This window comes from Mytilus galloprovincialis, chromosome 2 (assembly GCF_965363235.1).
Source record: "Mytilus galloprovincialis chromosome 2, xbMytGall1.hap1.1, whole genome shotgun sequence".
NCBI lineage: Eukaryota > Metazoa > Mollusca > Bivalvia > Mytilida > Mytilidae > Mytilus > Mytilus galloprovincialis.
Window position 1 is genome coordinate 45,480,887 of NC_134839.1, and position 27,123 is coordinate 45,508,009.

A 27,123-nucleotide genomic window follows, 5' to 3' on the forward strand; every position below is an offset into this window, starting at 1 on the left:
AATTTGGAAATACTTTTTGGCACAAATTGCAGTCATTTTTCATCATCTTTGACCTTGAACCTGAACATAACAATGAATTAATCTCTCATTATATGTTACCATTTATCCAAGTAAGATTGCAATCCCATATGCAGTACTTTATAAAGCATCTACAAGCCACTTTTCTGAGGATTTTATTCTGGAAATACTTTTTGGCACAAATTACAGTCTATTTATAGTAACTTTGATCTTAACCTTGGAGATATTGAAATCAATATCAATAGGAATTTGCCTCTCAGTATGTGTGACCTAGTAAGATTACAATACCAGATGTAGTACTATATTTCATTTAGCATCCAGAAAACACTTTTCTGCACTTCTTTTGGTCTACATTTATGAATAGTTACTATGACCTTTGACCAGTTGACCTCAAAATGTGTATCAATTTTCCTCTATTATATGTAAACATATAGCCATGTATGGTTGCATTCAGATATAAAATGTTCAAATTAACATCCAGAACCAAAAATAACTGACATATGGGTCAAAACCAATATACCCTTTGCTAGGGATAATTTAAATTATAACCCTGGTACCTTTGAAAACTATTGTAGCAAGGTTTCAAAAATAGTGTAAAAAAAGAAGTTCAACAGATGAATCATATACTCTACATGTGGACAGTCAGATGGACTGACAATACATATTAATATTATTTAACCTTGATTTTTTTTTATTATCAGGGCATCCCAATATCAAATGACCAACAGCAATTTATTTTTTTCCTTATTGAATAAGTCTACCTAGCCATTTCAGGAGATCTGAAAGACGTTTTTCTCTAGGTTATTTTTGCATTCTTTACAAAGATGACTCTATTTTAAGATTTCTTTCAATCATATTAAAGCAAATAAGATATCTTAATTATCATATTTCTTCTATCTTCCATACAATGTTACATATCGAACTGGTATTTAGAATCTTACAAAAGATCTGTGACATTACCAATTTGCTGTTTCTTGACCTTATTTGAATAATCATGCCATTTATCATAGGATACTAGTCACTATCTTTTTCTATAAAGTATAAGTATTCTACACTCTGTGCATGTTCAAGGGGTATAAAAACTTAGGAAGATTTTTGAATGTTGTGTAATGTCAGAAGTTTTCTACAGAGCCAATAATAATTAATCTTTTTATTTGTCACGAACGTTCAACAATTAATATAAAAACATTATATGTTATATATCTATATATATCTGTAAATTATTCAATGAATACTTGATTAGATACAACAATATAAATTATAGTCGTAAATTTAATCAACTTTTCAAACTTTTTCTTTCAATAAACTATAAAAAAAAAAATGTTAGAACACACAGAATAATAAAGACCACCTATGTGGAGTTATTGTAGACATATTAAATTTGAAATTTGTCTTTTGGGGAGATTATGCCTTATTTTTACTTTCAGTGAGGTGGGGTTTGTCAGGTATATATATCACCTGAAATCAACGCTTCAAGTAAAGGGGTTTGTAAAAAAAAGTTATCAGTATAAACAATAATTTTAAGGATTACATTCCAAAATGATCACAACTTTAAGCACTAAGATGTTGCTTTATCACAAAAGCACAATTTACTCTGAAATAAGAAAATTATTAATTGTCCATTGAAACACATCATATTTATATGAAGTACAACATATTTTATATATGAAAGCCCTGTAGAACAGTGGTTATCTAAAGGGAAGAATCCCATGCTTAGAAAATATGCATAGAATTTCAAAACTCACTATGTTTGATTATGCATGAAAGAGAAGATAAAACATAGTTTATACTAATTATGGCGAATACAATATAATAAAAATGAATTGTTGACATAGAGATATGTCTGGCCTGTTGACATCAAACTCAGAAAAAAGACAATCTGATAGACAGCAACATTGTTGAACAATTGCTCCAATTGCGGAAAAAATGAAGGCCATATTTTTCTAATGCAAAATTCAGAAATAATATATCTTTTCAACTTATGGAAGTGATTCTGGCACTCTAAACTTGTACTTCTCTTTATGCCTCAAAATAAAATTTATATCAGCAATGCAGGTACACAATTGTTGAGTTTTGTGAAATAAACAATAATATTAGTGATTAATTTTGTCATTTCGAACCCTCTGAGACATTATTTAAATCAGAAATCTTTGCAAATAATTATCAGTATCAACTTTATTTACATACATATCATAGTTCCTTTTTTTTCAGACAAACTTTCCAAAGATAAATAATATTTTGTATTTACATTGTGTCATAGATCAATTCTATTCGTTCAGTGTATGTTCACTTGTGTTTATATGTCTTTTGATTGAGTTAAGCCATTTCAATTGATATTTCATAATGTGTCTTTCTATGTTGTGATGAAGCACTATAATTTCCGGCAAGGGACTGGGTGAAGGTTGGTACCTATTAAAACATTTAAACCCACTGCATTTGTTTGCACCTGTCCTAAGTCAGGATCCTGAATTTCCTGATGTTCAGTAGCTGTTGTTTGTTGATGTGGTTCATAAGTGTTTCTCCTTTCTCATTTTTTATAGAGATTAGACCGTTGGTTTTCCTGTTTGAATGGTTTTACATTTTTGGGACCCTTTAATGATTACTGTTCGGGGTAAGTCAGGATCCTGAATTTCCTGATGTTCAGTAGCTGTTGTTTGTTGATGTGGTTCATAAGTGTTTCTCCTTTCTCATTTTTTATAGAGATTAGACCGTTGGTTTTCCTGTTTGAATGGTTTTACATTTTTGGGACCCTTTAATGATTACTGTTCGGGGTGAGCCAAAACACTGTGTTGAAGACCATACTTTGACCTATAATGGTTTTCTTTTACAAATTGTGACTTGGATGGAGAGTTGCCTCATTTGCACTCATACCACATTTTCTTATATCTACTGATTCAGATTTCTCATGCAAGTGTAAAAAAATGTTGTCCTTAGCACATTGCAACATTTTTTCTGCTTTTAAAAATCTTTTCGTTAACCTTGTTTTGTCAAGTCTTCTTTTCCAAAAATGGATATCTTCTTCTATGATTCAAATATTGCAGTTGCATAAAAAAGACTTTCCACTGGGAATGAGGAAGAAGGGATTGTAATCACATGATAAACAACTACAATGCACATAATGTAAGAGGACACATTTCATGTAAAATTAAAACAAAATATAACAAATCAGTTCAGATTGCAGATTCTCAAACCATCCTACTGTTAATCTAGACGTTCTATTCATTTGACATTATGTCAAGAAAACTGACAGACTCAGCCAAATTAAAGGACTAAATACATATTGACTTTTTATAAAATCCTGTACATGAACTAAAAGGACAGAGTCATTGACCCTGCAGATATCGTTGTATTAACATTTTAAGACTTCTATTTGGTGTTAGTTGTTTTGTATTAAGAGTTCCATTTGTCATTGGACTTGTAGTTTTTCCCTTCTCCATCCATCCAGCTATAGCAGATCTTTCATATGTATACCCATCTGAAATTTATTTACATAAAATCATTTAACTAGAAACCACAATATAAATTTGATAACACACTATGTAAAAGTAAAAACATAACAAGAGGCTGTCACAACGACAGCAAACCGGATTTATTAACATTTATTTGTGTCCTGGTAATATCACAAGAACCATAACTGATGAACAGTGAAAGTGAAAATCGTCAATATCAAATTTGACCTCCATTTTGTCATCAGTATCAACATATTAAAATTTGAAAGAGCTTAGGTCGAATGGTTCATGAGTAAATGCAACAACATGAATGGAAACACCATTTTTTTTTATCTTTCAAGAACCTTAACTCCTGAAGGGTAAAAGTCAAAATCGACATTATTGAACTTGACCTCCATTTTGTCATCAGTAACAACATATTAAAATTTGAAAAGCTTTGGTTGAACAGTTCACGAGTAAATGCACGGACACAACTGGAAACGCCATTTTTCACTCTTTCAAGAACCATAACTCCTGAACGGTAAAAGTCAAAATCGTCATTCTTGAACTTGACCTCCATTTTGTCATCAGTAACAACATATTAAAATTTGGGAAGCTTTGGTTGAACAGTTCATGCGTAAATGCACAGACACGACTGGAAACGCCATTTTTCAATCTTTCAAGAACCATAACTCCTGAACGGTAAAAGTCAAAATCGTCATTCTTGAACTTGACCACCATTTTGTCATCAGTAACAACATATTAAAATTTGGGAAGCTTTGGTTGAACAGTTCATGAGTAAATGCACAGACACAACTGGAAACGCCATTTTTCAATCTTTCAAGAACCATAACTCCTGAACGGTAAAAGTCAAAATCGTCATTCTTGAACTTGACCACCATTTTGTCATCAGTAACAACATATTAAAATTTGGGAAGCTTTGGTTGAACAGTTCATGAGTAAATGCACAGACACAACTGGAAACACCATTTTTCAATCTTTCAAGAACCATAACTCCTGAACGGTAAAAGTCAAAATCGTCATTCTTGAACTTGACCTTCATTTTGTTGTCAGTAACAACATATTAAAATTTTAAAAGCTTGGGATGAAAGGTTCATGAGTAAATGCACGGACAACATTTGATTGCCGCCCGCCCGCCGTACATCCCCAAATCAATAACCGACATTTTTGTCACAAATATACGGTTAAAAATTAAGGATGTATAAAATATGGGGTATAAATTAATTAGACAGGAACCTGAATTAGGGAATCATTAAATAACCAGAATACATCTACATGCAACAGGAAACAAAAAGTTTGGAAATTTGAGATTGAGAAACATTGTATTCTATGAGATGTACTTTTCAAATATTTTTTTATGACATAAACAATCAGAAAAGGAGGAATTGGCTAAACAATACTGGTTTCTTAACTTAATTCCATAAGAATGTTCTCTACTGAAATTCTATAAAACAATGCTTCCATAAATGGACTCTTATTCAATAAATAATGTGCACACAAAAAAATGGACAAAAGGAGACAACTCTAATTTACTGATAAGATGTCCAACTTTAGGAATAGGGTAAAGCGTAAAATTACATAAAATGCTTTAATTTTATGTCTTTAAACATATTTTAAAAGATTTAAACAAAATTTGAACATTAGTATGTTTAACTAATATATTGCAGTGGTTAAGTTGTAAATGGACTGGTGTTACTTATCTTATGTGAAGAAATAACAAAGCTAGGTACACACCTTCAGCTATAACAGGGTCTTTCATAACCTCCCTGGTAATGGGACACAAAAACTCATCAGGTACACCAACGTCTATCAAATACAAATATTATAAATATTATATCTGTTTGAAAATGAAAATACACAACTGTATTACAGAATTATTAACATATATGTGGGATAAAAATTCTATCCCTTGTTATTCCAATAGTTGTTTCTATTCTTAAAAATCTTGAAAAATCATGCAGAACCTACCGTACATTTTTAAGTAACCCATTATGCGGTGAAAGCGTTTCATTATTTTGTTGTTGTTTATGTAAGTCTCCTAGAGATACCAATTAATTTTAAGAAGAAAAGGTCAATAGAAAAACTATGAAACTTGAACAGAAAAACAATTCAGGTTACAACTTATAACCTAATACAACAAGAATTTCATGAACAATATATACCATTCAAGGAAATACTCAAAACTTTTACTATTCCACTTACCCAACATATTAGTATCTTTCACAAATTTCACTGGTCCACCTTGTTGCAAAATTTTCCTGGCACGTAAAATTTTATTTCTATGCCCCATTGCCTCTAAAAGACAAGAAAAATATAAATTATATCTAAAATATATCAATATCATTTTAAAAATAAAATGATTACAGATATAAAAAAAGTCTATAAACAGAAGGAGAATTGAGCTTTGGTGTCAATTTGGTATTGAAAGTGGATATTTGGTTATCTCTCCTGTTTAGCAAAACAAGATACCATAAACAAGATAAAACTAACATGTTTAATCCAGCCACATTCTGTATGTATGTGCATGTCACAAGTTAGGAGCCTGTAATTCAGTGGTTGTTGTTTGTTGCTGTCTTACATATTTAATTTTTATTCATTTTTTTGTACATCAATTAAGCTGTTAGTTTTCTCTTTTGAATTGTTTTACATATGTGATTTGAGGCCTTTTATAGCTGACCAAGCAGTATGGGCTTTTCTCATTGTTGAAGGCCTTAGTGACCTACAACTATTAATTTCTGTGTCATTTTGGTCTCTTGTGAAGATTGTCTGATTAGCAATCATACCACATATTCTTTTGATAGATAATAAATTAAGTGCTTTATATATATATATGGTAAGGAAATAAGTCTATAATTGAAGATCATACCCATCCCTCTGTATGCATGAATTTGAATGAAATAATTTTTCCTGGATGTTTTTATCATATGTACTTTTGTAGCTTAATAGACTTTAGTGTAAGGTATTCCTGCTTCAAATTTGTTTTGACGTCTTTCATTTCCAAGGTAGTACCTCATTAATTGAAACATTCAAATTTTCCAGGTAAAATTTACAATTAATTATAGGTAACTCAGATTGTAGTACACAAATGGTTTGCCTATAAGATGTAAGTTCAGACTATAGTTGAAAATTTTAAAATCTCATGTTATACATAAGTATTTCTAAGATTTGTCACATTTGAGATTATTGATCAGTAGGCACAAAAAAATTAAGACTAATCAATGCAATTTCAAGAATACTGCATGTAAATAACAATTTAATTGGTGAGATTTTAAAAAGCCACACTCTTCCTGCTACCTTTACAAAGTAATGAAAATTTTACTGTTTTATTTTTAAATCACAGTAGTTTCAAGGGACACTTACAAAAGAGACTGCGTGATCACACTTGCTGTATTATTTTTATGGCAAAATCTATCAGAATTTATGTCCTATATGCTCTTAAAATTTGTACTTTATTTGTGGCTTTTAAACTTTTTTGATTCAAGCATCACTGATGAGTCTTTTGTAAAAGAAATGCACGTCTGGGGTCACAAGTTTAATCCTGAAATTTATGAAGAATTACTAGCATCACTCTCATGCTGTAGTACATGTGTTCAAATTATTTTTGAGGAAAAGACAATTTATGATAAGGCCCGTTTTTGGCCTCCCTATTTTCTCATTTTTCTCATTTTGTTTTGGAAAGCTACTATCATGTTAAAATATTCCCTTAGGTTTGAAGTTTGCTTGGATGAACTTAAAAACCAGTAATTTTAGAAAATGGGTGAGGTGAGGGGGGTATAAAAGGGCATCAAAAACGCCATAAGAAGGAAAAATTACTATTTCTGGCCATTGTTTCTTAAAATTTAATAGCGTGTGCCTACATGTCCTGGAGAAAATCATGGAGATTTAGAGAGAAAAAAACAGTTATCATGCATTGGAATAATAAAAATCCTGTGTCACATTGGCGCATGCACAAAAAAACTTAAAATTTGTTGTACGGAACACCTGCAGTCATTAATAATTACAATATTTGAATAATACCAGAAAGTTTACCCCCTCACTTCATCCAGTTGCTAAAATTAGTGGTTTTGAAGTTCGTTCAAACCCCAGGGAATATTTTAACAAAATAAATAACTTTCATAAAACAGAATTTGAAAAATGAAAAAAAGGGGGGTCAAAAACAGGCCTTATTGTACCTTGTCCTTTGTTAGCCAAGTATTTTCAGGGCAAAAAAACATGTGACATACCTAATCCAATCTGTTGTAACATACTATCTGTTATGACTTCTAACTCTGTACCATCAATAGCATTCTGTTCAAATGAAGGTTTATATTGCTCCAGTCCAATGTCTTCCAACCATTTACAAACTTCCTCCACCGACCATTTATTGACTGGTTTTACCTCTTCAGTGTCACATTGTGACTGATTTCTTTCTATATTTTCTGATAAAAATTTATGTAAGGTTTAGTTGTTATCGTGCCATAAATACATTTATAGTTTAAAGAAAGTACATTGCATACAACCTCATAGAAAAATAAAATTAACCTAGGCCTGTACCCACAAAATTGGTAACCAAAGAAAATAATGAATTTGCAGTAACTTGAAATGTTTTATAAAATTCTACATTTATTGACTGCTTTTGATTAACAAGAACAGTCATACTGAATTATCTCCCCTGCTTGACTAATTATAGCTGAGGGATATGATGAATATCTTCGAGGTCACAGTTCATTTTACATCATAAAAACTGAATATATTTATGAGGTGAAAGTAATTATAACTTAATTATGTCAAATTATACAATTAAAACCTTAACTCAATGATTATCTCATAACGTTCATAATACATACTGAATAATTCATCTTCATTGGTGATTTTCCATATTACAGCAGTTCTGTCATTGGAACCTGATACTAGAAACAGTCCATCATATGAAAAAGAACAGCTTGTTACATATCTCACATGACCTTCTATCACATGTAATGAGTTTCCATGTATCTGTAAAAGAAAATAGATATTATTATGAATGATCATTCAATGACATACAGAATTCAAGCTCTAATATTTTAATTAACACAATTTTCTTGCAAACAAGTCCAATTGGTAAAACAAGATATGAAGAGCAAATTTGAACTTTTCCTGAAGACAGTTCCCACACATGAAGAAACAAGATCTTCTGGAGAAATGAGATCACATCAGCTTTTGATGAGGTTTGTGTTTATTAGGACTTTGGTTTGCAACCTTGTGTTTGTATACTGCTGCTTTTCTTTTTTTTTCCCATTGCATTGTCAGGTTTTTTTCAACAATTATATGTATTTGTATGCCTACTTGCATGCAGACATAACTACCTGAATACTTAAATATGATATATAATTATTATATGATAATAATGAATTCTTTATTCAAAGAAGATAAAAACAGTTAGTTTCAACAAAATAATTTTCCCTGAAGACCTCAAATTCAAATCATTATACAATCAACCAGATGCTCCGCAGGGCGCAGCTTAAAACGACCGCAGAAGTCGAAACCCTGAACAGTTGGGGCAAGTATGGACACTACATTTAAGCTTGATACTGCTCTGAATTTAGATTGTGATTAAATAGTTGACACAACATAGGTTTCTGACACAGAATGAATGTGGTATAAGAACTTAAACTTAAAAACTTAAAAATTTTAAATTGGACATTTACCTATTATGGTCCAATACCCAAAATCTAAATACATGTTTAGATTCAGCATATCATAGAACCCCAAGAATTCAATTTTTGATGAAATCATATAATGTTCAATTTTAGCCCCTTTAGACCTCAATGTGGATCAATTTGATAACCGGGCCCAAATATTAAAAATCTAAATACATGGTTAGATTCAGTATATTGAAGAACCCCATTTATTCAATTTTTGTTGAAATCAAACAAGGATCCCGATTTGGACCAACTTGAAAACTGGACCCATAATCAAAAATCTAAGTACATGTTTAGATTCAGCATATCAAAGAACCCCAAGAATTCAATTTTTGCTAAAATCAAACAAAGTTTAATTTTGGACCCTTTGGACCTTAATGTAGACCAATTTGAAAACAGGACCAAAGATTAAGAATCTAAATACACAGTTAGATTTGGCATATCAAAGAACCCCAATAATTCATTTTTTGATGAAATCAAACAAAGTTTAATTTTGCTGATTTTTGTCATAAATTGTACCTCATAGCAATACAAAAACAGGTCCGCAATAAGTGGTGCACAATTAGTCCCCATTGGAATTCCGATAACCTGATATGATATAAGGAATCTCCAAAGTGAACAAAAATGTTATCTAGTAAAAATTCAAGGGCAGATATAGTATCAAAGCATGTCCAATTGACATAGTTTTTTTGTTTATTGCTACTAAAAAATGACCTAAAAGAGTTTGAACATATATATATATTCACATTCTGACTTTTTAAATGCCCATTTAATTAGGTATGTGAATTTTTTCTTAATGAGAATGTGAGGCAATGTGGTATATAGGGTAGAAAATCAAAACTTTGAACAGATTTGAAATCACCAATATAAGCATGCAATTTATCAAGTACTTCAAACGAGTTCTTGACACTCCAAAAGTAATTAATTCCACTATTTTCGAAGGCCTTATTTAAACAATTTATTATCAGGTTTTTGATTGTACCAAGTGTACTGGTAAGAAGAATAGAATTTAGTAGTGGAACAATGGCTTGAAGACGAAATAAATCTATATTTGTAAGATGTTTTGTGTAGCTTCGGAAGCCAATACATAGTTGGGACTTTCATTGTGTTTGGTTCTTCTTGTAAAGCGGTAGCTAAAAGTTTATGTTTGTTATAGATGTTGTTTTCTGAAAATGGAGTCAGTTGGAATGTTGGTGAATTGGTGATTTCTTTTTTCAGAACCTCAATGTAAAATTTATGTCAAATAACAATAATATTATTAGAAGTTTTATCGGCCGGGACAAAAACAAATTCCTTGGCTAGTTCTTTTAGTTTATGTTTGATATGAGAAATAGGTTTATTGTGGTTATTGTTAATAGTAAAATGTTCTTTAAAATGTTGAATATGTATATCAACTACAAAAAAAATGTATGTTCATTACTGAATAAAAAAAAAAAGAGTCTAAAGATTTTTTGTCAGCTTTTTCCCGTTATATCCATTTCGAACAGTTATCACGGAGTGAGTCGTGGATGATATTATTAGCATGTATCAAGCCTTACTTACTGCATCCCATAGTCTCACAGTCTTATCTATTGATCTGAAATTAAAAAATATGTATTTTTTAATAGTATAACATTTTCTTATAAGAAAAAAACACCCTATATCATGTTGTATATATGTTTTACCATATTTTAAAACTGACTTTACTGTCTTTAATAGCAATGTCCTTTTTCTAGTTTTTAATCTGCTATGATTTGTAAGTAATCTTTTGAACTTTTACTGAATCATATTTCATCAATCTTTACAATGCAACCATAAACATTTACTTCAATATATTACTGATTTGTTAAAAGTATATACTCTGATATGGGCTGGTTACCTATTAAGCTAAAATATTTAGCTTTGACCAAGACATAAGAAAAGTAACACAAAGTCTGTCTCTACAGAACTAAACTTACCCTGAGGCCAAAAGACTTCCATCATGTGAATAAGAACAACATGTTACTGGTCCTGAATGACCTTTCAAGGTCAATTGTAGGTTAATTGAAACAGCTGGAATAAAAAATGTGTGCAAATGAATACAAAATGTAATATATATATATATATATATACAACTCGTCTAAACATCAACCAAACAATGTTAGATCTGTAAATTTGCTTTCGCAAATTTTTGGTTCTTCCCTCGCCGGGATTCGAACCCATGCTACTGTGATATCGTGACACCAAATCGCCTGCACTGCAGCCGTCCCGCTAGACCACACGACCACCTGGGCTCTCAAAAAAGAGCTTTCGGTGGCCATATGTTACCTTTCCACGTCAGTTTTAATCTAGCGGCGTACTACAGTACATGATATATAAGGCATGAAGATGTTATTGTTACAGATCAGCTAAATTATCTATAGTAAAGGATCCTACAAATTAATGTAAGATACAGTCACAGAAAATAATTATATTCATAAGTACGTCTGAGTCAGTGACAACCCTACAAATATATATATATATATATATATATATATATATAAAATATTAGTAAATTTATCATCGACCATTATATGTGTAACTTAGGAAGAAACTTTCTTCATATGGTTAGCATGTGAGGATTCCAGACAATATTTGACAGGAAGCATTTAAGAGAAAGATCTCTTGACCATATTCAGTTTTGTAAAGGGCCACAATTTTTTTCTCTCCCCAAAATGCAAAAATGATGACCGCCAGCCGAAACCCTGGTAAAGGACTAAATCATAAATATATATGAATCTTGCAATCAGAAATTACAAATGGTTCAGATGTCATAAGTTTTTTTGTACCTATGATTTATAGTTCTTTGATAAGTGTTTTACCACAGCAGTAAGTTTTTAGCTCATACTTCTATGTCTAGTTTTAAAATTTAAATAATTTTCCTGAACAGCTAGTAAAATTATGCAATATAAGAATGGAGCACTAGTATGCCCAGATTTCTGCAGATTGAATTAACTCTCTGGGCATGCTAAATTTTAGATTTTGTTATTGTAATTAACATCACAAGTGTGGTCATACATTTAAATGATGGCAAAAAGAAAGTAGTCTTTGAATTTATTCGTACCAGCAGAACCAAGAACAGCCTGGAAATTCCACAATTTGATGAGATCATCTTGCCCTCCACTGGCAAACATAAATGTAACTGTTCCATTGTCTGATGAAACTGCTGGAATAAGAGTACAGTTTTTTTTGTATTAAATTGACACACATGTATGTAGGTTAATAGACAAAAATATATTTCACAAATAAAAATATCATGCACAATAAGGATTACTCTTACCAAGTTTCTTTCAATCAATTTCAGAGATGATATTCATTGAAATAATACAGTGAGTATCTAGAAATAAATGTATTTAAGGATATAACTCAAACTTTCAATTGACGCTTTGTACATTATCATGAGACTTACATAATATCTGATGTTTCTATGCTTACATTTTGCAGACCCATAAGTAGGAGAAAATTGGCAGCAGCTGACTCCAAGGTCATGACCTTCATCAATATATTTCAGACATTTCCCATGACCAAATTTAGCATCCCAGATCTGAAGGTCACCATTGCAGCTTCCTGATACTATGAAGTTACTGTCTGGTGAAAAATAACATCCTACAACTGATGCTTCATGTCCAGCAAAGGTTCTATATAAAAACAAAAATTGTAAGTCTAAACAACAAAGGTTTTGCTAAAAATATCACATAAACTTACACTTTACAATCATTTCATATACAATGTACTAAATATAGTTGACCAATTGCTTTTCATATCCAAGAAACAGATCTAATCAATTAAAATTAACATTAATACAACTGCAGAGGTCGAACCCTGTCAGAACAGTAGCGGCTGGCTAAAAATAAATTTGGAAGACCTGGTATGGACACAACATTCAAGCTTGATACAGCTCTGGATTTGGATTGTGATTAAATATTGGAAACAGCATATGTTTCTGACACAGAATGAATGTGGTCTAAGAACTTAAAATTTTTAAATTTACCTAGCATGGTCCAATATCCAAAATCTAAATATATGGTTAGATTCACAGCATATCAAATAACCCCAACAATTAAATTTTTGACATGTTTGATGAAATCAAACAAAGTTTAATTTTGGACCCTTTTGACCTCAATGTGACTAATTTGATAACAGGGACCAAAAATCAAAAATCTAAATACATGTTAAGATTCAACATATCAACGAATCCCAAGAATTCAATTGTTGTTGATAATCAAACAAAAGTTTAATTTTGAACCCTGATTTAGACCAACTTGAAAACTGGATCCAAATAAAAAAATCTATTTTAAATACTTGTTTAGATCAGCATATCAAAGAATGGACGTTACAACCCCAAGAATTCATTTTTTGTTTAAATCAAACTATGTTTATTTAGGACCCTTTGGACCTTATTCATGTTAATGTGGACAAATTTAAAAATGGGACCCAAAATTAAAAATCTAAATACACATATAGATTGGACATATCAAAGATTCAATAAAATTTCAATAATTAAATTTTTGATGAAATCAAACAAACTTTTATTTTGGACCCTTTGGACCTCAATGTGGACCAATTTAAAAACAATGCCCAAAATCCAAAAAAATAATACATGGTTACATTCAGCATATTTAAGAACCTCAAGATTTCAAGAATAAAACTGTTGAAATTGGTCAAGAAACAAGCAATTTATACAAAGTATTAGAAAAGTAGTTTTTTTGGTCCCTAATTCCTTAACAGTTAGTGCCATAACCCCCAAAATCAATCCCTAACTTCCTTTTCTGGTATGGAAACTTGTGGTACACTTTCAGAAAGATCCATACACACAAGTTATAGTCTGGAAACTAGAAAAATGCTTATATGGACCCCTTTTTAGGCCTTTATTCCCTAAACTGTTGGCATCATAAACCCCAAAATCAATCCCAACCTTCCTTTTGTGGTTTCAAACCTTGTGTTTGAATTTCATAGAGAACCATTCAATCAAACTCAAGTTATTGTCCGGAAACTAAGTGTCTTTGGACAAAGTGGAAGACGACTACAACGTTATACCAATAAACGACCGCAAAATTAATTTGTGGTCGTATTAAAAAACCTTTTCAAATCTGAAATCAAGATATTTTCAAATTTGTGTCACACAAAATATTAACCCTAGTATCTTTGATTATCTTTTTTCATACCTGATTAATTTTTTACTTGACACTTCCCACATACATAATAATTCATCATCTGATCCAGTTAAAATGTAATTTGAGTTTGGAGAAAACCGGCAGACTCGTATACTATTCTGACTCTCATGATGTAATACAGCATTCTTTTTACCAGTTTTTACATCCCATAAAATCAATTTGCCATCAGTTGAACATGTAGCAAGGGTGGTTCCAAAGGGAGAAAATGTGCAGCAATGTACATAATACTGATGTCCACACAAGGGTGAATGTTTATGTTCTGTGAAATCATCTGTGTTCCATAATCGTGCCGTTTTATCAGCTGATGCTGTGGCTAGTAAATCACCATTAGAGAATGCCACACAGTTTACGTCTGATGAATGAGCTCCTATTGTATGATACAAGCTTGTCACAAGCTTGTTTGACATCATCAAACATTTCTGGAAAAATAATGTAGATAGCTTAATAAAAATCTTTAAATATTTGGGTCAATTAGCAGATACATTGTCACGTCATTCACAGCCATTGTAACCTCTCTGTTCAATTTTTCAACAAAAGTGGCCATGATTGAACAAAGATCAAATTGATGGCAATACATGTATTAACAAACAAATTGCCCTAAGTTTTGAAACATTTTGTACAGTAAGTTGCAAGGCATTTTAGTTGACAGTGGACTCTAAACCTAATTATATAAGTATTAGTTATAAATGCAAGTTTCAATTTTACAGACAATAAGCAAGATTTTTTCATTGCTTTATCTATAAATATATAGCTAATGATTATGTAATAACCTATATACATATAGTATACATGTATTTACAACATACAATGTATGACATAGGAATTTTAATCTAGCTGAATAGTGAAAAAAATTCTTTTATTATCCATTTGAAAAATTTCTCACATGAAAAACTCATCATTTGTTATGCCAGACAATTAATAAGGTAAGTGTTTTGAACAATTAAAAAAATTATAAAACAGAAAAATATACAGATGATGATCAACTTTATCATTGATATTTTACGTCAAGATAGAAAGTGCTTTACTCTTGGCATGGGCTGATGATATCCATAAGGAATGAAACTTCAACCAGCTGTCAGAGGCATCATCCCAGTAGTTATATAAAAATCACAAATCAGATCCTGTCTTATTCAATGAAAAATGCTCATATAACTATAACCAGATGCCCGCAGGGCACAGCTTTATACAACCACAGAGGTCGAACCATAAACAGTTGGGGCAACCGCAAGTATGGACACAACATTCAAGCTTGATACAGCTCTGAATTTGGATTGTGATTAAATAGTTGACACAGCATGGTTTCTGACACAGAATAAATGTGGTCTAATGAACTTAAAAAAATTTATATGCTTTTGAGCAATATTAATACACTATGCTGTTGAACATAAATCCCCTCAAAAAAACAAATTTGAAGAAATTTTCTTTTTTTTTTTATATTTCTGAAAACTGAAATGACAAAAATTGCCCCCCCCCCCAAAATTTTTTTTCACCTCCCCCTTTCCCTTATTCCAAAAATAATCTCAATTCAAATTTCTAATGGAGTTTTTAACAATAACTGCTGGTTTAAATACATCATAAAATATTAACATATAAAATATAATACAGTCATCGTTAAAATTAATATTAATTAATAGTAACTTACAGCTAATCATCTCAAGACAATCATCATTTCTTAATACATAGTTTTCAAGCAGTGTGAGGGAGGTAATCAAACATATATACAGTAAAACCTGTATAAACCGCCGGCTACAGGACATTGGAAAAGGGCTGGTTTGGACAGTGAGCCGGTGTATTCAGGTTTCAGTTTTGACCGGAAGTAAATGACTTGTGACGTCCGATATTTTGCATGTAAAAGTTCTCTGTGATTGGAAATTATATCTGATAAATTAGAATTCTCTCACTTCGGTTTTCATTGTTTGTATTTGCATTATAGCACTTGCGTTGTTTGGATTGTGAGACGAGAGTTGTTGATTATCTTCCATGATTGTTAATTTGAAACGTTAAAAAGCCAGAATATTATCAAAGGTAGTTTCATCACTATCGAAACATTGTAGTACAGTGTATAATACCCATTGATTGTTGTCATCCGGGTGTTTTTCATTATCAGGGTCATTGGTATAGAGGTCCACAACAGGGAACCAGGATTTTGAAATCATGATGTAAATTTCTTACTCCGCAATTTAAATTTGTTTATCCAAGTTACAACGTAAGTTCTATCCCAGATATATTTGATGTGTCTTTTCGTTTAATTGACAAGTTTATAATGTTTTTATAAATATTACAGCTCACTACTATACGATTGTAAGTTCACAGTTTTGATTATCCTGAAAAGCCATATTGCATAAACAAGTATGTTTTGATTGCATATCGATCATTAAAATTAATTAGACAAATCAGTTTTGACAGGTAATAATTAATGTAATTAAGAGTATTGGGACTGCATAATAAGACCGGAATTCAGAATACACAGGGTCCGGTTTACAAAGGGTATTATTTTAACAAAGACTTTAAAGGGAGAAAATGGGACTTTAATTTTTGGCCGGAATGTACAGGAAACCGGTTTATTCAGGGTTCGGTTTACTCAGGTTTGACTGTATATACATGTATATATAACAGTATTCTTAAATTTTTGGATTACCTCCCTTACACTGCTTTTAAATAACCCCTTGTTTTTCCCCCCTTTTTGCCCCTAATTGCTAAATGATTTGAGCCATAACCCTCCATTACCATCCCTTTGTAGTATGGAAACTTGTTATTTAAATTCAGAAAGATGTATACACTTAAACACAAGTTATTGACTGGAAACTACAAAAATGCTTATTTGGGCCCCTTTTTTGGCCCCTAATTCCTAAACCTTTGGAACCACAACCCAGAAAATCAATCCCAACCTTCCTTTTGTGGTTATAAACATTGTGTTAAAATTTTATTGATTTCTCTTTTCTAATACTTAAGTTATTATCCAGAAACCATCAGTCTTCGGATGCTGACACCGGCGATGTCAATATAGGACAACTTTTTAATTTTTTTTGCGGTCATATATATATATATATATATATATAATGAGTTTAGAAATTTTTACACTTTCCATTAAACCAGGATAAATATATATTGACATACTGTTCCCAGATTAAATTACTGCAGGTCTTGGAATAAAAAAAAAACAGATGCTCCGCAGGGCGTAGCTTTATACGACCGCAGAGGTTGAACCCTGAACAGTTGTGGCAAGTATGGACACAACATTCAAGCTGGATTCAGCTCTAAATTTGGATTGTGATTAAATAGTTGACACAGCATAGGTTTCTGACACAGAATGAATGTGTTCTAATGAACTTAAAATTTTTGTTTTCTCTTAGAGCAATTCACTATGCTGTTGAATATTAATCCTCTCAAAAAAATGTTTGAAGAAATTTTCTTTTTTATTTATGAAATTTCAAATGAGAAAAATTGAGCCCAATTTTTTTAATCACATTCCCCTTTCCCTAATTCCAAAACTAATCTCAATTAAAATTTCTAATGGAGTTTGCAACAATAACTACTCATTTAAATACATCATAAAATATTAAGATGTAAAAAAACTGCTTGTTATCACTGAATGGTAAAGATTATTTTAATTTATCAGTTGGTAGTAAAAAGTGAATATACATTGTATATTGTATATAACAAAGATTTAAGTTGATTCTGGACAAAGAAAGATAACTCCAATTAAAAAAAATCTTGCTATTGCACAATATTTTGCAATTAGATATTTCTTGCTTACTATTCTGGACAAAGAAAGATAACTCTAATTAAAAAAAAATTTGCTATTTCACAATATTGTGCAATTAGATATTTCTTGCCATTGCGCAATACTGTGCAATTGAAAAGACTTGCTATTGCACAATACTTAATATAATAATTTTGGATCCTGATTTGGACCAACTTGAAAACTGGGCCCATAATAAAAAATCTAAGTACATTTTTGGATTCAGCATTTCAAAGAACCCCAAGATTTCAATTTTTGTTAAAATCAGACTAAGTTTAATTTTGGACCCTTTGGACTTTAGTGTAGACCAATTTGAAAACAGGACCAAAAATGAAGAATCTACATACACAGTTAGATTTGGTATATCAAAGAACCCCATTTATTCAATTTTTGATGAAATCAAACAAAGTTTAATTTTGGACCCCGATTTGGACCAACTTGAAAACTGGGCCAATAATCAAGAATCTAAGTACATTTTTAGATTCAGCATATCAAAGAACCTAACTGATTCATTTTTTGTCAAAATCAAACTAAGTTTAATTTTGGACCCTTTGGACCTTAATGTAGACCAATTTGAAAACCGGACCAAAGGTTAAGAATCTACATACACAGTCATGACAGTTAGATTCGGCATATCAAAGAACCCCAATTATTCAATTTTGATGAAATCAAACAAAGTTTAATTTTGGACCCTTTGGGCCCCTTATTCTGTTGGGACCAAAACTCTTAAAATCAATACCAACCTTCCTTTTATGGTCATAAACCTTGTGTTTAAATTTCATAGATTTCTATTTACTTATACTAACGTTATGGTGCGAAAACCAAGAAAAATGCTTATTTGGGTCCCTTTTTGGCCCCTAATTCCTAAACTGTTGGGACCTAAACTCCCAAAATCAATACCAACCTTCCTTTTGTAGTCATTAACATTGTATTTAAATTTCATTGATTTCTATTTACTTAAACTAAAGTTATTGTGCGAAAACCAAGAATAATGCTTATTTGGGCCCTTTTTTGGCCCCTAATTCCTAAACTGTTGAAACCAAAACTCCCAAAATCAATCCCAACTGTTCTTTTGTGGTCATAAACCTTGTGTCAAAATTTCATAGATTTCTATTAACTTAAACTAAAGTTATAGTGTGAAAACCAAGAAAATGCTTATTTGGGCCCTTTTTGGCCCCTAATTCCTAAAATGTTGGGACCAAAACTCCCAAAATCAATACCAACCTTCCTTTTGTGGTCATAAACCTTGTGTTAAAATTTCATAGATTTCCATTCACTTTTACTAAAGTTAGAGTGCGAAAACTAAAAGTATTCGGACGCAGGACGACGACGACGACGCAGACGCCAACGTGATAGCAATATACGACGAAAAATTTTTCAAATTTTGCGGTCGTATAAAAAAACAAAACAAGAATGACATCAGTTTTGTTTATATTCTTCAGAATTTCCCATACATTTGTAGTTTTCAATTATTAGAAAAGAATTGTTTGGTAGTATTTTAAAGGTATTTGTAAAATATTTATGGCACTAGTGTACACTGGTGAAAAAACAAACTGTTTAGTTTCATGGCAGTGCTGTTGATAACTGTCAAATACATTTTTTTTTTGGTGTACATGTACATTCCTTGTTTAAACACAGCACAATAAGGTTAGAGTGTTCTTTTTAATAACAACTAAGGGTTTAACTGATGATTGAAAAAATAAATTTAATAATCAATACATGTTAAAACCAGGTGCTCCGCAGGGCGCAGCTTTATACGACCGCAGAGGTCGAACCCTGAACAGTTGGGGCAAGTATGGACAAAACATTCAAGCATGATACAGCTCTGAATTTGGATTGTGATCAAATTTTTGACATTACATGGTTTTTTTTTACACAAAACAAATGCCAAGATTTTACAAATCAATTAAAGATTTCTTCTTCAAACTTTTTAAATCTAAAATTAAATAGTTGACACAGCATAGGTTTCTGACACAGAATGAATGTGGTCTAATGAACTTAAAAGTTTGTTTTTGCCTTTGAGCAAATCACTATGCTGTTGAATATTAATCCTCTCAAAAAAATGTTTGAAGAAATTTTCTTTTTATTTATGAAATCTGAAATGGGAAAAATTTAACCCCCCCCCCTTTTTTCACATCCCTGTTTCCCTTTTTCAAAACTGATATCAATTCAAATTTCTAATGGAGTTTGCAACAATAACTACTCATTTAAATACATCATAAAATATTAAGATGTAAAAAAAACTGCTTGTTATCACTGAATGGTAAAGATTATTTAAATTTATCAGTTGGTAGTAAAAAGTGTATATACATTGTATATTGTATATAACAAAGATTTAAGTTGATTCTGGACAAAGAAAGATAACTCCAATTAAAAAAAATTCTTGCTATTGCACAAATAGGATATTTCTTGCTTACTATTCTGGACAAAGAAAGATAACTCTAATTAAAAAAAAATTTGCTATTTCACAATATTGTGCAATTAGATATTTCTTGCCATTGCACAATACTGTGCAATTGAAAAGACTTGCTATTGCACAATACTTAATATAATAATTTTAGATCCTGATTTGGACCAACTTGAAAACTGGGCCCATAATCAAAAATCTAAGTACATGTTTAGATTCAGCATATCAAAGAGGCCCAAGAATTCAATTTTTGTTAAAATCAAACTTAGTTTAATTTTGGACCCTTTGGACTTTAATGTAGAATTTGAAATTTGAAAACAGGACCAAAAATGAAGAATCTACATACACAGTTAGATTTGGCATATCAAAGAACCCCAAGGATTCAATTTTTGATGAAATCAAACAAAGTTTAATTTTGGACCCTTTGGACCTTAATGTAGACCAATTTGAAAACTGGACCAAAAAAACTTCAATAATCAAGAATCTAAGTACATTTTTAGATTCAACATATCAAAGAACCCAACCGATTCATTTTTTGTCAAAATCAAACTAAGTTTAATTTTGGACCCTTTGGACCTTAATGTAGACCAATTTGAAAACAGGACCAAAAGTTGAGAATCTACATATACAGTTAGATTCGGCATATCAAAGAACCCCAATTATTCAATTTTGATGAAATCAAACAAAGTTTAATTTTGGACCCTTTGGGCCCCTTTTTCCTAAACTGTTGGGACCAAAACTCCTAAAATCAATATCAACCTTCCTTTTATGGTCATAAGCCTTGTGTTTAAATTTCATAGATTTGTATTTACTTATACTAACATTATAGTGCGAAAACCAAGAAAAATGCTTATTTTGGTCCCTTTTTGGCCCTTAATTCCTAATCTGTTGGGTCCTAAACTCCCAAAATAAATACCAACCTTCCTTTTGTGGTCATAAACATTGTGTTTAAATTTCATAGATTTCCATTTACTTAACCTAAGGTTATTGTGCAAAAACCAAGAAAAATGCTTATTTGGGCCCTTTATTGGCCCCTTATTCCTAAACTATTGAAACCAAAACTCCCAAAATCAATCCCAATCTTTCTTTTGTGGTCATAAACCTTGTGTCAAAATTTCATAGATTTCTATTAACTTAAACTAAAGTTATGGTGCGAAAACCAAGAAAATGCTTATTTGGGCCCTTTTTGGCCCCTTATTCCTAAAATGTTGGGACCAAAACTCCCAAAATCAATACCAACCTTCCTTTTATGGTCATAAACCTTGTGTTAAAATTTCATAGATTTCTATTCACTTTTACTAAAGTTAGAGTGCGAAAACTAAAAGTATTCGGACGCCGGACGACGACGACGACGACGACGACGACGCAGACGCCAACGTGATAGCAATATACGACGAAAATTTTTTCAAAATTTGCGGTCGTATAAAAATAGTACATGTACAAATCCTAGATGTTGAGCATCCATATGATAATATTATCGAATAGTCTTGTCTTCAGAAAAGGGATGACAGTGCCTCTTTCGCTAGTAGATTTATAAACGCAATTCAGTAGAGTTTATGGAAAACTCATATTAAGAAGATAGAAATATGGGTTCATATGCCATGAGGTCCAGCTTCTACCAACCGCTGTTTGCTGAAATTGTGATTGTTTTGGGAAAAAAGACAAAAGTCAAGGCTCAAGCTCTGTCTGACAAAAATAACAACTTTAACTTATCGACTGAATGTGCCATTGCTACTGTAACAATTAATAGTTTTCCCCGTTCTTACATGATTATGTCTGTCTGTTTGTTTACTTGTATTATTAAATATCAACTGTAATAACTAGGCATTGCAAAATCGATCTTAGCAAGGGAGATCACACATCTAAACAAAACATCACATGAATTCACCATTTTGGAAGTTATGACGTCATGATCATGTGACAAGCACCTGTCAAAGCGGGTATCTTCAAGCCCGAAAGACGGCGAAGAAAAGCTTTTGTACAGTTTGTGAATAACGCATAGAAATATTCTTACTTCGTTATTTCAAATGAAATGAACTGCAAACTACTGTATGTTTAACAAAGACAACAAATGAAAATTGTAAAGACTTTTGCTATTTATATATATATCCATTTTCTTTCAATAAAATCAACTGGTATTATTTTAATAACACAATTGATTTACGGAGAAGATATAACATGTTTATTGTTTCTGTTATTGAACATTAAAGAATCTGGCAAAGACATTTTTGTAGTTGCCCGGCTTTTAAAATATAATTTCCGCCATGATCGCATGTGTATTAATCTGCATCTGATTCAAATCGAAGATCAAATAATGTCTCTGATCAAATCTACAATTCTGTATATCCAAGATATTACCGCATTACAAGTGAATGTAAAAATTAATAACAAGGGCTTCAAATATTGACATAAAACTGATAAAATTTAACAGTAAATCAAAAAGATCACCCCTTATCTCGGTAATGGAACGATCGATCTTCTATGTTGAACAGTGGCCAAGGGATCTTTACAACTGAACTATTTCGATTAACTTTCTTAAGGTAACTATAAATATGACGGAAGACTGAAAAAAAGAGCGTCAAGTAACCTTGGTTACGTGGAAAAAAATGGCGACTACGGATACGGACAGTGTCCATGATCACATGACCAGGCTGCGGATGAAAATGGTCAATCAAGTAAGTGATGGATTTTATTTTTTAATTCCTTTTAACTGCTGGAAAAAGATTTAATGAAACCCTTTGTTATACTATTTATGCTGTATGAATGATGTGTTGTTTGTTTGATATGTTTTATCTGAGACTTATAACTAATACATTGAAGAACTGAAAATTTTGTCAAGTTCTTAACTAAATTTTCAGTATCCCGCAGATTACTTATACAGAACTTTTGATCTATTAGTCCCATGTTTGATGTCTTGTGTTTATTACATGTATATGTCGGCTTAACACTCGATCATGAGAGCATATGTCGTATTGTTATATGTATATCCGACTTTGACATGTTTGAATTAATCTTGGTATAAATGCATATTTATGATCATGCAGTGGCGGATCCAGGGGCGGGGGTGGGGGACTCCTTTTTGTACAATCAATGCATAAGTTAATGGAAACATATAATTAGAACCCCCCTTATTCTTGTTTGTGAACCCCTTTTTAAAATGGCTGGATCCGCCCCTGTTTATGATTCTTATTGCTATTATAGTAACACAGAACAATGAAATCCAGTACAATCGTTTCAAATAAAAGTTAAATAGGTATAGGAAGATGTGGTATGAGTGGCAATAAGACAACTCTCCAATCCAAATAACAAATGTACGTTTTCAATACTGACGACTGTTCTTGATGTTTTGGGTGGATTTTTTTTGGGGGGAGGGGGTTGGGGGGGGGGGGGGGTAAATTCATCAGAGAAATATATAAGACAAGTATTTCAAGTTATGTCTCTAATTTTTGGTGCAATCATTGAACTTAACTAGAACATATACTCTTTTAACTTTAACATTCAGTAATGGATTAAGGGTTTTACATGTACTGATGGTTTATAGTTTCGGATATAACTTAGGGGTAGGACCAAAAAACCTGAGTCACCCGATGTTGTAACTCATCACTGCCGGATTTTTACAGGACTATTGGGGGGGGGGGGGGCTATTGTCTCTTTCAGAGTAACTGAGTCAAACCTGTTTGCTCAATTGTTAGTATTCTGTGGGGTTTTTTTTGTAGCTTTTCGTTTGGCCATAAAGTTGCCCGTCTTTCGTAGACTGTTTTTTTTTATTGTACTTTGTTTCTGAAATTTGTTATCTAGTAGAACTCATAGAAAACACGGTGCTGATAACAGAAACAATCCTGAATATGAAGGACATTGAATATTCAAGTAACTAGGGTCACAACACAGTCATCGACTTAAATACGTTTTAAAATGGATAAATGCCCCATATTTAAAGTTGAGTTTAAGTGCGCCCTATCCATAAAACTGAGAAAACCATATTCTTTACAAGTGTGATTATGATTGTGTTTATCGAATAAACATTTAATAAAAACCTGCAATCATCAAATAGGCGGAGAGGAAATTAAAAAAAAAACTTTAAACTCCTAAATGACCCTTTCATCCTCAATCAATAGGAAAATATTTACCAACTTTGAAAACTTAAAACAAAATATTTGATTTTACCGCGAAAACAAATGCTTTAAAGGAAAAACATATTAAATTCTTCGACTAAATGGAAGCTTCAATAACCTCTCATATTTGCTGCACAATAAACAAAAGTACAAAATACTTAAAATGATTTTACGTAAATAAAAGATGTAAATTCTGTAAGTCATCTTTAGAAAAGGTAAACTGTAACTAAAAACAGTTAATATGTATAGATGTTGACAAGGAATATCAAACTTATTGACTGAATGATAATGCATTTATAAAGTTTGCCTTTTGAAAAAGATTGTGTAATATAGAAGTGCTTTAAAGCGTTTTATAGTCATTTAGTGTTGATTTGAAAAGATTGAACGTTATATTTTGAATACGAATACATGATTGATGAGCTTGTTGTGTACAATTGGCCCCGTCCATCAAAGTTCATCTCAAGTCTGTTTGGAAAAAAAAAAATGTTTGTTTGTTTTGTACAACATATTCAGTGGTTCCCGTTGGAAACTTCGATTTTTACGATTTTCAGATTTTCTTCACAGCAATTTTGGAATTCGATCTTTAGTTATTTGATACCTAAGGAACTTCTAGTTAAAATTCAAGTTTGATTATATCGATCTTTACGAATTTTTGAAAATTTATCTAAAAATAAAAACCACTTAGCCTTGAAGATTTGAATTTTTTGTATTTCTAACAAGTTCCTGTGAGACTTTAATTGATGAACATCAAAACAATCTTCGTGCATAGTTTACGAAAACTGAAATTTGCTTTACGTATATTTTCATTTTTTCATATTATGTAAGCAGAAAGGGATACAGTGTGTCAATTTTATGACAAACATTCGTTATACAATTGTCAAGTTGTAATGGTATAGGGGGAGGGTTGAGATCTCACAAACATGTTTAAACCCGCCGCATTTTTGCGCCTGTCCCAAGTTAGGAGCCTCTGGCCTTGGTTAGTCTTGTATTACTTTAACTTTTAGTTTCATGCGTACAATTTGGAGTTAAGTATGGTGTTTATTATCACTGAACTAGTATATATTTGTTAAGGGGCCAGGTGAAGGACGACTCCGGGTGCGAGAATTTCTCGTTGCATTGAAGACCTGTTGGTGACCTTCTGCTGTTGTCTGCTCTATGGTCGGGTTGTTGTCTCTTTGACACATTCTCAATTTTAATTTTATTGAAATGTAAATTTAAGCATTTCCTACTTTATATGTGATGTTTGGTATCAAAAATCGTCATTTCTCATGGGTATAATTAAGTTTCAATGTAACTTGATCAGGAAATTAGAGTTTTAAACTCTTTATTTCAGTTGATTTTATTTGAGACATTTATTAGTCTTGTTGCGTAAGTATGTAATATTAATTGATTAAGATTATGTCGTGGGACACATTTTTTGAAAATTCTCAATCTTTTATTATTATTATAGACCCTAACCATTTGAATCTTTATAGAAATATTACGTTTATATCTATAAATGTGTAGACCGTATTGTTTAGATTCTGTGTTTGGCAAAACAGTCACCGTAACCATGGAAACAAATGTGTAAAACATTTCAAAATGCTCCGGCCTAACTTAATGAAACTTTGTAATGTTTACTGGCATGTGTAGAAGAGCCATTCGACTTCGGAATTTTCAAAATGACTGCCGTTACCATGTAAATAGTAAAAATGTGAAAAATTCAAACTTTCAGACACTTTATTTATATGTAAAATCTTCGTTTTAAAGTTTAAATCTAAATGCTGTTTCCAGTCAATTGGCAGACCAAGGTGGCATCCGCTATTGCTTGCAATGGCAAATCTGTTTTATATATATTTCATTGGTTAAAAAGATCTTTTGAAAACGACCACTTATTATATAAACAGAGACCTATATGGAGAATAACGTAACGGGATATGACATTTGTTTCGACCTTGAACCCTAACAACTCAAAATTTTCTACAAGATTTGTCGTTTGTGATTTTATTTTCAGGTCTAACCCGACCTGGATACTCGTGTTCAAAATCGTCCTGGGTCACAGAAAATCAAATCATCGTTCGTCCCCTTTGGAAATCCACTGGTTGCCCATTTTGGAAAATCCACGTGTTGTCTATTTAGGAAATCAACTAGTTGTCCTTTTAGGAAAATTAACTGGGTGTCTTTTGAGGAAAATTAACTGGGTATCCTTTTAGGAAAACGAGTCAACTGGGTGTACTTTTAGGAATTCAACTGGGTGTCCTTTTAGGAAAATAAAATGGTCTTCCCCACAGGAAAATCAAATGGTCGTCCACGTAGGAAAATCAAATGATCGTTCACGTAGGAAAATCAAATGGTCGTTCACATAGGAAAATCAAACGGTCGTTCACGTAGGAAAATCAAACGGTCGTCCACGTAGGAAAATCAAATGGTCGTCCACGTAGGAAAATCAAATGGTCGTCCACGTAGGAAAATCAAATGGTCGTTCACGTAGGAAAATAAAATGGTCGTCCATTTAGGAAAACCAAACGATTGTCCACTAGGAAAATAAAACATCTGATTATAGGGCACACGAGTTAAAAACTTAG

At 31.8% G+C, this 27,123-nt stretch overlaps 2 protein-coding genes across 7 annotated transcripts in view; one reads left to right on the forward strand and one right to left on the reverse strand.

Annotated features, from left to right (window-relative positions):
* Positions 1-1,153: 1,153 nt before the first annotated feature.
* On the reverse strand, positions 1,154-22,369 carry LOC143063675 (WD repeat, SAM and U-box domain-containing protein 1-like). Of its 2 annotated transcripts, none has more exons than XM_076235981.1 (11): positions 22,214-22,369; positions 14,290-14,717; positions 12,560-12,762; positions 12,189-12,287; positions 11,065-11,158; positions 10,670-10,703; positions 8,294-8,441; positions 7,691-7,885; positions 5,670-5,762; positions 5,202-5,273; positions 1,154-3,493 (listed from the first exon to the last, which is right to left on the reverse strand). In XM_076235981.1, the coding sequence occupies exons 2-11, from the start codon at positions 14,706-14,708 to the stop codon at positions 3,342-3,344; spliced, it is 1,509 nt and encodes a 502-aa protein (XP_076092096.1). In that variant the 5' UTR covers positions 14,709-14,717; positions 22,214-22,369; the 3' UTR covers positions 1,154-3,341. The 2 variants fall into 2 exon arrangements, with proteins under 2 accessions (XP_076092096.1, XP_076092095.1); XM_076235980.1 differs by having other exon boundaries at positions 12,189-12,290.
* A 254-nt stretch (positions 22,370-22,623) lies between these two features.
* LOC143063674 (uncharacterized) overlaps positions 22,624-27,123 on the forward strand; it is a 57,053-nt gene continuing 52,553 nt past the window's right edge. For 2 of the 5 annotated variants that reach the window (XM_076235978.1, XM_076235974.1), the window contains exon 1: positions 22,625-23,122. In XM_076235978.1, the coding sequence (XP_076092093.1) occupies positions 23,054-23,122 (69 nt within the window). In that variant the 5' untranslated portion in view covers positions 22,625-23,053. Of the gene's footprint in view, positions 23,123-27,123 lie in introns of all 5 variants that reach the window. The other 3 variants (XM_076235972.1, XM_076235973.1, XM_076235975.1) reach the window with 3 other exon arrangements.

Coding starts and splice junctions, on each gene's coding strand:
- LOC143063675 (XM_076235980.1), bottom strand. CDS start 14,708: ATGATGTCAAACAAGCTTGTGACAAGCTTGTATCATACAATAGGAGCT. Junction 12,763..14,289: donor TCAAGTAAAAAATTAATCAG/GTATGAAAAAAG, acceptor GTTTTTATATAG/AACCTTTGCTGGACATGAAG. Junction 5,274..5,669: donor GAAAGATACTAATATGTTGG/GTAAGTGGAATA, acceptor TGTATTTGATAG/ACGTTGGTGTACCTGATGAG.